Source organism: Eupeodes corollae, chromosome 2 (assembly GCF_945859685.1).
Source record: "Eupeodes corollae chromosome 2, idEupCoro1.1, whole genome shotgun sequence".
Taxonomy (NCBI): Eukaryota; Metazoa; Arthropoda; class Insecta; order Diptera; family Syrphidae; genus Eupeodes; species Eupeodes corollae.
In genome coordinates, this window is record NC_079148.1 from 3,408,798 (window position 1) to 3,422,297 (window position 13,500).

The following is a 13,500-nucleotide window of genomic DNA, read 5'->3' on the forward strand; positions in this document are numbered from 1 at the left end:
CATAGTGAAAATGCTGAAGTTCTGTGTGCTCTCTAAGAATAAAACAATTAAACCCTACAATTATGGTCTTTTAAAGTCACAACATAAAAATAAAGTCACATCGCCATTCAAAAAGTAAAAAAATTTCATCACCTCCTAACACAAGGTACGATTTTTTTCATTTCTATAATTGGGGATACATCGACTGGTACACTGTTAACATACTGCATATGCAAGCAAAACGAAATCTGCAAGAAACTTCGCGGGAAAATTCTTCGAATAACAAGAGAGCCAGTGTTGAATGTAGCTAAAATAGATGATTCCCTTTATTTGCAATGTCTGAATAGAGCGCAAACATCGATAACTTGAGCGAATTAAACCATGAACTTTTTACACGAAATTATTTAAACGAAAAACTCTCTCTTAATCAAGTGACTGTTATCTTTAAAGCAAGGACTGAAATGCTTTATCGACCTTATAGAACTGACCTTCACCTGATATGTAGTTTGTGCAACCGCAATGAAACCGAAAACGTGTATAATTTTATAGCTATGAGCCCAATCTTACAAGAAATCCTCAGGCTTTAGTTCTCAAAGAGTTTCCTTACCTTGTTGATGTCAATTCTGAAACAAAAGGCAAAGTATCCCTCATATAAAGTACGAGTAAAATTATTGTACTATTTTCAAGGATTTCTCGGAACAAATTTTATTCTTTAAACAAATTAAAAGTCACAGAATTTAGAAATATAAGGACTGTAAGGGACAGACAAAACGGTTTATGAGACGTTTGTACATATTTATTTCTTCAGGTTGATCTCAGTTGGAAAAAATTTAATTCTTATTAACATTTGTATCCTCCAACGACCAAAACTCCCTGCCTTAATGCCTTTTTACTAATTTGTGGTCGAATAAATTACATTAGGACGAATCGTTGTTGGTTGAGGCGTAAATTAACATTTTGTCTGGAATGTAATATTACAACCGCCACACCACTAATAACAATGTGGGGCAATATACCATAGCAGCAATTCATTATCTCGCTTCTGCAGAGCACTGTTTCTGTTAATGGAAAGAAACATCATGTCTAAAAACTTGGATATGGATTCCCTGAACCTTTACGACTCTACGTATCTAAAGTTAGCTTATAACTATAACTCTAACCCATGTAGATGTCAAAGAGTATTAAATACACAAAATTCCAAGCAAATCCAGAAGAACTTACCTTGCAAATAGGGCAATATTTTGCACATGAATTCCCCGAAAATGAAATTTCTCAGCATCGCTCCGACTAGCGTAAAGGGTATGCATAGCATTCCCAGCAATAAATCAGACACCGCAAGATTCAATAGGAACACGTTTGTTATTGTGCGCATTCGACGATTTTGGACGAGTGTTAAAATCACAAGGATATTCCCGACAATGGCCAGAAGGAATATTGTTGCATATAGACCAATTTGTATCTGTCCCATAGCTGCCGGAGATGAGGCTGCCGATTGCAATGGCGGTGACGATGCAGAGATTGCAAGGCCATTTTGAGATCCGATATCCGTTGTTGTCGTTGTCGTATCCGTCTCTGTTATCCTCGCCGTATTTGTTGTCGTAGTTGTCGTCGTCGTCGTTTTCGACGAGATTAATGAAAACGTTGTCCCTGTGACATTTCCCCATTCGTATGTCGCGTAATCTAAAAGGATGCTCTCTGTGGTGAAATTCATTAGATCCACATATAGATTGAGTGTCATTTAAAGGATTCTCGATTTGATAGAGCTCATGTGACTAATGGACTTTCAGGTTGATATCTCGTAGTTAAAGTCTTTGGGATCATATCTGCAAATGAAAGAGAAAAAAATATAAAGAGACGTAAATGAAAAGGAAGCTTTTATTAGATTCTGTGTAAAGGAATCTCTATGTCATTCATTTGGATGGATGTATAGAGTGTGCTGCGTAGCGTTGGAAACAAATTATAGAGTATGGGTTGTGGGTAACATTTATTCAGCCATTTCTCAAGATTTATCGAAATTACTTCCAACTCAAAGCATCAAGTATAAGTAAAAGAATTTTTATGCACTCGCAAGCTGGAATTTCAAATTAACTTAATGACAGGTTGTTCGTCTAAAGTGCCGGAATTTACGTAGCAATATAACGTTGCCAAAAAAAAAATAATGTAACAAAATTTGTCATTTCTGAGAAAAGGGAAAGCGTAATGTGGTATAAGCTTTTAAAAGCGGGTGTAATGGCGTTCATGAAGCGACATACGAATGTTCACCGAATTTTAAAATAGGTCTTTTATTTTTAGATCTAGATTTTTTGTTTCGAGAGTTAGGTTAATGGAAAAGATTGTTTTGATGTCATATTTTAAAAAATATTTCAAAAATGTCTTAAGATGTTAAGTGAACATTAATTCTTTACTCGAATTTAGATAATTCTGGTGTAATTCACCACTTCCCAAAATTATCAATTAGACTTAATTTTACAGAAACCGGACTTTTGGTTCCTTGCTTATATCAAATTCTTTTGCCTTAATGTGTTTTTTTCTTTAAAATTTTCGGAACTTTTTTATTCCATAAACAGAAAATGATGAAGAATGTCTGCTACGAGAACTTTGTAAAACAAATTATGTCAAATCTTCTTTCTTTACTTATTTCAAAATAAAATCAAGACTCGTGTTAATACCACTTAAACAGTCTAGTTTGAAGTTTGAGATATTTTCTATCCTGATTTCTAAAACTTTATTGTAAGATTTTCAATTTCGTTTAAAAGTTTGTCTTTTAATTTTGTCTTTCACAATTTCCAAAACTTAATTTCTTGCAGCCGAATTTCAATACAGGTCACTTGATATTTTTCAAGTCATCCTCTTTGATAATTGTCGTTTACTATCTGTAGTTAAAGTAGAGAGCCTATAATATCTTGGATAAATGTACTCTACTGAAGGTAAAACTGAATAAAATGTCTCTAGTTGTATTAAAGCCTGAGTTCAGAATGTTGTCCAATATTTGGAAGAAGTAAACTCTCTTGAATACAACCATTGAACCATTAACCAACTTTTATACAGAAACAGTACCTGTAAAATAAAACAATTATTCTTGGAAATTGAAAACCTTTATGTGTAGATATCTCTGAAACATGTCAACTATTTTCTGGGTAAATCGTTTTTTCAACGAGGCAGGAACCTTATTGAACTATTAAAAGCGCAAGTTGCTATGGATTGGAAACACGTTCCAAAAAAGAAAATAACTTCATAAAGGCAGAAAAAAAATTCAAAAATCCTTGGAGAAGAATAGTGAAGGAAGGAACGAAGTGAAAAGCTGGACGTTTTTAAAATAAAAATAAAAATAAAAAGACAATTAAAATTCAGAAATTAAGAGAAGAGCGAACAAAAATGATTGTGTGAACTATCTCAGGGCGATATAATTTTATCTACCTTTGCTTTTTCTTCTTTCTAATTTTATTCTTTAATGAAACATCTACTTTTTGTGATTAATTTCAAAACTTTTCTATGGTTTCACAAGTTAGAAGGTGCTAAAATAAGAACATAATGACTTTTTTTTTAAATAATGAAATAACATTTTATTAGCTATTTATATCCGCCCACTAACAGGATACTGAAAGTTCACTCATTATCTCAAAAAATGTATTCATATATTCGTATATCCTTAACACAAAGAATGGGCGACAAAAAGACTAATTCAATTTGATTCTAATTTGTTTAGAAAAAATGCAAAAATAATATTGAAACTTATAAATGACTTGTTATTTTTGAAATTTTATATATATAGAAAACCTATAGTTACAAAAAACATAATAATTATTATTTGCCTAGCAATAATGTCCTCCATTTCCACATCCTACATTCCAGGATGAAAATAACTCAGAATCTGCTTAATAGAAAATTGGCATGGATATAGGAATTAGGTAAAAAGAAAATGTTTTTTTCTAACACGGAACCTTTTGTACACCTATCCCAATATTTTTTAGAGTAGGCTTCATGACTAAAATGTGTGAGTTAGAATTTGATGTTGAATGTAGAAACGAATGGCAGTTATTTTCATGGAAACTTGTAAATAGGAAGTAAAGAAAGTTATGCGACTTGGTTACTGTACTCAACCTACACTTTTCTTTTGAAATTAGCTAAAAACACGCAGGTTAAAGCATTCAAGTTGAGTACAGTCTATTATGTTTAATATTCTTAAACATCACTAATCCAATTTTAGGAATATTTTTTGTTAACTATCTGCATGAAATATCTGTTGATATATCGAAATGAATTTAAAAAAATCATTTGAAGCATCAACTAAACCCCCTTTTTAAAAGTTACGACGATGACGACGACAACGAACGGCCTTAACTCTCTCAAACTCAGATTTTGTAATACACGTGTTTATTTGAATGCCTAAATAATGATTTCCATTTCCATAAAAGCTGTTGATTTGTTTGAATGAAATGATTTTGCTTAAATATTTTTGAAAATATCCAACAGATTATTTTGGTTCGTTATGAATTTTTGAGTTTATCTCTCAAACTATTTATAAATTAAAATGGTTATGGAATTTTTAATTTCAAATGGATGCCAACATTAATTGTAAATCTCTTGAATTCCCTTTTTGGCCCAACAATCGGTGAGTTGATGTTCTTTGATGTAATTTTAATGGACACTCCTCAGAAAGGTATTTAACATAAATAACTGACATTTTCTGGGTAAGAGATTTATGAAGTTCAGTTAATTGAAGTGAATATAATACGATTTTAAATAAAAGTTGATCTTGAAAGTTTTTGTTATAAGAACAAAAGAAAAACTCGGAAGAAACTTTGAAGGTAATAATAACTTTTTAAGTTTCAGATAAGGTAAGGTTTCGAATATTGTAACATTTTCTGTAAAATCTGTCAAAAGTATTTGTAAACTACAAAATACTTATAGCAAATCAAGTGTAATGTACATTTTTAGAAAGAAGTAAAGAAAACACCTTCAAGGTTATGAAAAAGACATTTTTAAATTCATTCAAAAAAAGAATCATAAATCTTTGAAAAAATGATAACACATTTTGCAAACGAATTCAAATTAAAAAAAGAGGCTGAGGTGCCACCCATACTGAGAATTTCCCATCCCGTCTATCGATTTGTCTTTCTTATAAGGTTTGCACGTTTTCGTATTTTGTTTAAAAAGGTGTTAGTTGAATTATTTAAAAAAAAATTTTAAATTACCTACCAACAAAGTTTTGCATAATATAATGAAATAGTTTGATTTCAAAATCTATTTTAGCTAACGACATTTTTAGTCGACAAACAATTTTGGTAGCATTTTTTAAAAGTTTTAATTTGAAGTCAATGTCTCTTATTATTCACGAGATATCGAAAACCGAATATCAATTTTTACCAATTTTGCGTACTAGTTTTTGTAGATTTTAATTTTTTTATGAAAAAAACTAACTGTTGGAATTTTATAAGGAATTTATTAAATGTGGAAAACCGAAATTAAATATTTTAAAAGTTTTAGTATTATTTTTTTGTAAGAAAAACTGTCAGTTCAATTTTTCTTTAAACACTACCGAATTTTGAAAACAATATTTCTTATAAAATTAAATTACTTTGAAGCCATCATCTCAAATTTTTGAAAAGATTTTTGAGTCGAAAATTACTTAAGCTTCAATTTGTACCAACTTTTAGTAAACTTTTGTAAAAAAACTGTCGATTCGATTTTTCTCAAAATTTAATTGAATATTGACAACAATATTTTTTAAAAAATAAAGTGGGTTAAGATTTTGGTTTAACAACTTTAAGTAAAGTTTTTTTAGGTTTTTATTTTTTATAAAAAAAAACCGACAGTAAGATTTTTCTCAAAATTTTAACAGTTGTGGAACACGTTATTTTTCGTTGCACAAAATTGTTTTGGAGATGAAATTCTTTTTTATTCGTAAAATGTTCGAGGAAACAATTTTTTTTCTTCAGATTTTTGATTTATAAAATAAAAACAGTTAATTGGATTTTTTTTCAAATAATATATTTTTTTGGTATCACGTTACAATATATAATATAAATTGAATTTGGGTAAGTTCCGTTTTCCGAACGTATTCAATATGCTTTCTTTATGTTTTGTGAAATATTTGTGAAGTTGGTCGAGTTGGAGTTGTTTTAAAATTCATATTGCATTTAATATTGCTTTTTAATATTTATTTATTATTATTTTAGGGGAAAACATAAAAATATAAGCAAAGAAAAGATTTTCTTAAATACATGAAGGAATATCCTTATTTTGAATTTGAGACAAATCCCACACTGAAACCTTGTTTCTGGATGGAATAATTTGTAAAATTCCGACTGGAAAATTCACATTCTTAAAAAACTTGCACACAATAAGCGAGAATTCAAAGCAATAAGTAGTGGATATAAACAGGGGCCTGATTTTGAGGTTTGTGCGGATCGTTTTTAATTCGACCTTTTAAATTCGACTAACGTCGCATTTCCTCATTCGTGGTGAAGAGAAAATAGTTCTTCCTATATATTCCAGTGATTTGACACTTTTGGGTTGACAGCTTTCCAAAAATTTTGTTATGCAATGTTAAATTTAAAAAATGGAATCAATAACTGTGTATATTTATTCTAAAAGGGAGGAATTTGTTGCAATGCCCTTATTTTTCTTCATAAGCTACGACGAGAGCCAGAAATTGATGTCGATTTGTTTGCTTGTTTTTATCGTTCCTTGAATGAATTTTGAGTTTTTATTTTGTATTGTGGATTGTGGATAAATTATAAGAAAATTAAAATAAAGCTAACTCACATTTTTATATACGATTAATTACAATCAAGAATAAGAATCCACGAAATCGAACAGTGAATAATAATAAACACTCTTTCGCCTGTGAATCCCAAAAAAAGCTGTCGGATTTCAGCTCGCCAACAAACATTAAGACATTTCAAATTCCCCTTCGAATTCGTTAATTGGTTGAACTCAAAACGAAGAAGGCGAAAGCAATAATTGAAAAATGTAAACTCGCTAGAAGAACGACTCGCCACGAACCTCATAATCAGGCTTCAGAGTTCTTAAATTTTCAACTGTAGAAGATGTCAGTGTTGTTTATGGGATTTAATATTTTTGTACTTTTGACACACCTAATTGTAGTTCGATCACATTTGTCAACCTTAAAATCCCAGAATCAATCGACAATTCCTGCGACGAGCCTGCGGTGTTCACAAATCCAATAACCAATACCAAAATATTAGACTGTGAAGATCTTCACAGTAACGATATTGAGAATAGTCCGACAAAATCAAAAAGCATGGAAGCTCAAAAATCCTCTTTAACTTCAAAAACAGAAAATATGGTTACAAATAGCCAAGGAAAATAGAACCAATCTAAAAAGTACTTTTCGTGCAATTGAAAAACTTTGCAATGTTTTAAAAGAAAATTAAATAACGAAGTACATAAATCGTTATAATACAGAAATTCTAAAATTAGTTTCTCAAAAGAATGAAATTAAATAAAAACGTCTAGAAATAAAGGACATGAAACTTAATTTGGAAATCCTCTTAATTTGAAAATATGTGATGAGATTTTTGTAAAATTCCAATGATCTCAATATTTCCCTTTATTAAAGGAAAAGATTTTAAGTTTTTGTTGTTAATGAAATAAGTTAAATGGTTGAAGTTCCTTTGTTTTTTAAGATGTAATGAAGTCATTGATTGAACAAATGTTGTTGTTTATTTTTAAAATATTTCTTTAGAAAAGTTGCAATAAACTAATTTTGTACAATTGAATCTCAATTTCAGAATACATATTTTTGTAAATTTTTCTAGGTTCGCCTTTGCAAATATTATATGTGCAAACTAGACATTAACTATTTGTACAGGCTTTTGTTGGGTATAATATAAAGTTTTCAATAAACATCGGACAAGTGTTTTAAGATTTTCATTTGTTCTTTCAATTACATTTCTAGCTTAAAGAGGTCTTATATTGTAATTAGATTGATACGTTTTGTCTAGAGGGAATCTGTAGGGAGTAAGTATACAAGATTCAAGTGCAAAGCCAACACCTCCTAGCAGTCAAAAACGTCATTTTCCACTTTGATATTTTATCCAAAGATGGTGCTTTGCATCACTCATAGACCATATTAAAGTATCATGGCTTGTACCAGGATGTGTTGCATCAACAGATCTGATTCTCATTTTATAATCACAATATTAATACCATGATAGCCTTTCCAGTTATCACATAAATTAGAACCCTTATAAGGTTTCAGAATTTTCACGTGGGTCCCATCGGCACAGCCTATTCTGTACTTTTCATGAACAAATATTTTGGAATCTTGTTTTTCAGTATCAGTCACCTGTAGTTTGATCCATACGTGGCATATGTTGGATTGCAAAACATTCAAGTTTCGTCAATGATTTTATAAACTGTTTGCCTTGCCAAGGCTGTATCCAAATCCTCTCCAATAGACCTTTGGTAACTATCTTCGGTTAAGAAGCGAAGTGTGGCTGAAAGTTTATGGCATGGAGATATTGATAAAAAAGTTCTATTTCCCTTTCTTCATCTTCAATTTTTACATTTGGAAGTAGTTGCGAAATTTTCGAAAAAAAAAATCGAAATTCAATTTTGATTTGAATTTATCCGAAATTTAGAACATGGGTGAACATCTTTCTTTGTTTTCCTATTATTTGACTCCAAAACCATTTCGTATCAGTTTTATTTTTTGTTGTTATTCGTGTTTTGTAAAACAAGTTGTCAATTGTTTTTTTTTATACCAACAAAAAAATAGCACTTTTTCATGACAAGAATTACTCTTGAAGGATTTGTCAATTCCTCGCAAGAGGCAGTACCCGCGAAAATGATTTTTTTTTTTTTTTTTTTTTAATTAAGGTACAGGCAGGGATTGAACCCTAGACCCCTTGCATGACAGTCCAACGCACTTACCATCATGCCACGGGTACTACAAATCTAAAAATTTACTTCCGTTAAAGACAAAAATTAGCACATTTTAAAGTGATATCGAGAATCGAACACCAATTTTTACCAATTTTGCGTACTAATTTTTGTAGATTTTAATTTTTATGGCAAAAACTGACTATTGTATTTCTATAAAAAAAATAACCGAATGTCAAAAAAAATATTGTTTATAAGATGAAATTAATTTAAAGTCAATATTATTGATATTTAAAGAGATATTCGAGTTGAAAATAAATGTTTACCAATTTTGAGTAATGTTTTTCATATGTTTTTATTTTTTAAATAATAAGAAAACATTTGCAATAATTTAAACATGAAGATTCCTTGTATATCAAATATGAATAAATCCGTCCAAACATTTCTTATTTGAAGTGTACATTAAATGTATGGCATCAGATATAAATTAATATTTAAAAAAGGCCACAACAACACCATTTAAATTATCTCTTTTCATAAAAACTTATAATTAATTGGGTTAAAAAAGCCATAATCTCTCATAAGATAAATGAGTTTATCTTAGCCCAGTCGCAACTGGGATTAAAACTACGGCGTATCATAACATCCCATCCAGGGATTAAATTTCATGGCTTTAACAACCGCAGTCTTTAGAGACGTGTTATATAATGGTCTTATAAAAATCTGCTTTACTTTCTTAAATCAATAAAAAGAAAAAATGCTTCTCACAAAGAAAAACTTTCCTTAAAATGTCAAAAGTTCATGTTGAATTTTCTATTTCCATGAAATAAAAAAACTCCCAGTTATAAAAGCCTCATTTTCACGAAATTAAATTGAGCTAAAATAAAATTACCTAGGTCTAGTTAGAGCTATATTCCTAGTTCCAAGGCACACCATGATACTAACTTTGAATAGAAAAAAGTCTTAAATATTATGAATGTTTAATGGATAAAAAATTTACTTGAAATGGCTTGAAAAAAATGGGCTTTGAGTTAGTTCTTTGCTTTAACAGCATAAGTGCGAGTGCGAATTCTATATAATCTCATTTATTTTTTTTTAGCATAAAAAGAAATGGAACAAAGGTAAACATTAGGTAATTTTAGAAAGAGTAGGTTTTAGTAGAATAATTTAAGAACTCACCACTATTTAAAACCAGTGTGTTATTCCGTTGTTGAGCCTTTGCAAATGAATTTCTTTTTCTACAGCCTGAGAAATATTGTTGCTTCTCTGGAAATTTTTTTCAAATTCGTTTTAAAACTCATAATTGATTGTTCAGAATTTTAACTCTAAATCCCTCGAAGTCGAAGGGTTGGTAGAGGTGTGTACTCTGAACGACTGAAATAAAATCTCTCATTCAACATCACCACGTGTTGGATAACGCTATCTCTAAGTAGATCACACAAAAGCTCAATAATCGGTGTCATAACCGGACACTGCTTAATAGGAAAGCACGCCACTTGGATGGGCAGAAGCTGTATGCATGAAAAAGAATAGGAAACAGTTCTCCACCTGCTTTGCACATGCCCTGTTCTAGTTCAAAACTAATGTGTACTAAAAAACGCAAAACATACCTTCGAGAATTCGTCTATATTTTACTTTTCGTAAGAGACTCAAACATCGAAGTTCATGTGGTATCAGAATGGGGCAATAAACTGGTTAATTATGTCCTATTTCATCACGGACTTAATCTGACCTAACCTTCAAGTCTTCTAATTTTCCAGTCATTTGATTTTAGACAAGTGGTAATTTGCTCTCTCGTTAGAAATCTTCTGTTTTGAGAATGTTAAAAAATAGCCCAGTTATTTATGTACACTTCAACCCCTAACAAAATTTTAAAGTATTTCATAGAAATTATACGAAATACATGAAAAGTAGGTGGATACCACATCCCCTGTTAATATAATTTTAGATTTGCATTTTTTTTTATTTTTATAAACATCAACTGTTTTCACTCTACTATATTTCAATTTTCGACAACTGTCTGAATTGGTAATTTTTTGGTGGAGGTAGTTCATAACTTATTTAAGAAACTAGGTGTATACCACGACCCTAAATTGAAAACGAAAAATCTGACAGAGTCTACAGAGTATTAAGTATTTCTGTGATATCGGATGGAAAATTTGTATATTTGAGTATTTTGTGCCTCCGAAAAACTGATATTTTCTTCAACTTTAACCCACAGACTGTGAATCAAATTATACAAAATATTTGACGAAATTTTTGTGTTGATAGCTTCTTATGGGAAATGAAATTAAATTTATTTTAATAAATTCGAACGCACGAAGTCAAGTTAATATAAAATGCGTGTATATTAAGAAAATAAGGAAAAATTAAGTGGAGTTGATTGAACACTGCCTTCGCCGGTTCCCCCCTCCCCACCCCCAATCAACTAATTACAGTTTTATGAATCTCGAGTATACTTCTAAGTTATTTATGAATGTGATTGATGAGTGATGATGGGAGGGAGCTAAGGGATGATGACGATGGTGATGTTAATTTAATATGAAATTTATTTTTCCAAAAAATAGTGTGCTTTTGAAAGCCGCCTTGGGCGAAATATGTTTTCAAATATATTCGTAAATCAATAGGTATAAAAATAAGTCTTCAATTTTATTTTTTTTTTGTTGACGGTTATGGCAAGATGTAAGAAAACAAACCAAAATTTAATTATTTCTTTTTAAACCTTAAGGAGGGATATTGAAAGAGCGGCGGGGCATACCTTGAAATGTCTACCTTAACAAAAAGGTCGTATTTTCCAATTTGTTTATGCTTACCTATCAAAACCACAAGGGATTCAAAAATAAAACAAATCTAGAGAAATATTTGTGTTTGTTTTTAATTTTTATTGTTTGTCATTGAGATTACATTATACATCAAGAAATTTTCAAGCCTTGTGTATGAATGTTTATTCCAATGCCATAAGAATTTCCGACTACAAAAGGAATACCTCCTTTCTCTTGTTAAATTCATTTATAATAGAAGATATTTGAATCCTTCGAGTTTACGCTTTCTATAAAAAAAGCAACAAACTTAGAATTCCAATAGAATTGTGTTTTGTTAAAGGATACGGGCTGGCATGTACCTACAGCAAAAGGACGATGTTTTACACAAATGGAGATATGTTAAAAAAGGACAAGGGCTATTCTTGAGCCTTTGGAAAAATATTTACCATACAGAAGGGTGAGATCACAGATGTGTGCCAAGTTGGCATTACACTTCTGGAATTTAGAATTATGTACGTAGTTTGTTTTTATTTGTTAGTTAGTTTCGGAAATACAAATTTCCTGAAGTTGTTTCTTCTTCCTTTATTTAACAGCAGTTTAAGTTCGACGAATATACACAAATTACATGACCAAGCTACACCAAAAATCTTAAACTTATTTTATACATTGTGTTTTCTCAATTTCCAAAATAAGTTAGAAAAATCCTTGGACTACAGTTTCTTTCTCACAGTAAAAACCTCCCAAATTGGAAAAGTGTATAGACTAAAACTTCCCACATGGCGATCACAGCCTACTCGGGAGCAACATTAAAAAAGGAAGAATCAACAAAAGACTTAGTTTATGTGAAAATAGAAACACATGTGTGCATGTGAGTGAACATACGAATGAAACATCTCAATGTCCAGGCAACTGAATCCAAGCTTAGGGTACGATACGTGGGCAATGGCAACCATCAAAGCATAGTTTTAATGTCAAAGCTGCAAGAACGTTTAAATACATTTCATGCCAAAACATATGTCATATGACAAATCCGATTGTCTTTGTAGGAAAACACATTTGACATAGATCCGACCACTCAACCAGCACCACTAAGTACCTCCTATGCAAGGATTCACTAGGGTAGGGGATGTTTTTATTTATTTTCCCATTGAAAAGGTTTTTAACACAGGCAAATATTGTCTCTATGGTCGTTGACACTACACACTAAAGGTTTTATAATGAGTTTTCTGACAATTTTCAGCTCTGTTTTATATTTAACTTATATATTTTTATTTTAACGCTTCAATAACAATAAACTCGAATTGCAAATTGTTTCTAGGAAATTGAAAAGTGAATACAAAATAAAAGAGAAAATTATAACATAAGTGTATTTAAAGCTTTTGAAATTTCTAATGTGAGCAGTAGTGGGTTTTAAGGATTTGAGAAAGAATTTTGTTATAAATGTATAAAGCTTTAATTTAGCAACACTTTGTGTTTGATATTTGATTTGACAGTTCTCGGTTATTTTGGTGATACCAATTAAGTTTGTTTATTCATTGTGAATGAATAAGAGCCAAATTAAAACTGAAAACATGTTCAAAACATTTATTTTCGAAAACAGTGTTTCCTGCAAAATATTTTCCTAGAATTCTTTTTTTATGTTTCTTTATACAGAATCCCAAATTTAATAAAAACATTTTTTATTTGATTTTGTTAAAACATATCGAAATTCTTAAAAGTTCTTGGAATTGTCTTCCAAAAAAGTTGCAGAATAGAACTACATTGTAAATAAATATTCGCCGTACACCTACTTTTCAATTCAATTCTAAAATTGTGGACATTTCAAATACCACTTTTAACAACATTGATTTCGTAAATATGTCGTTTCTTTGTTTAACTAAGTGAACTTGATCAACTTATTTGAATTTAA

General features: G+C 30.4%; 1 protein-coding gene across 2 annotated transcripts in view; it reads right to left on the reverse strand.

Moving 5' to 3' along the window:
• LOC129947759 (cholecystokinin receptor type A) overlaps positions 1-13,500 on the reverse strand; it is a 71,945-nt gene that overhangs the window by 31,674 nt on the left and 26,771 nt on the right. For both annotated transcript variants that reach the window (XM_056058439.1, XM_056058438.1), the window contains exon 2: positions 1,201-1,802. In XM_056058439.1, coding sequence (XP_055914414.1) covers positions 1,201-1,717 — 517 coding nt within the window. In that variant the 5' untranslated portion in view covers positions 1,718-1,802. The remainder of the gene's footprint in view (positions 1-1,200; positions 1,803-13,500) is intronic.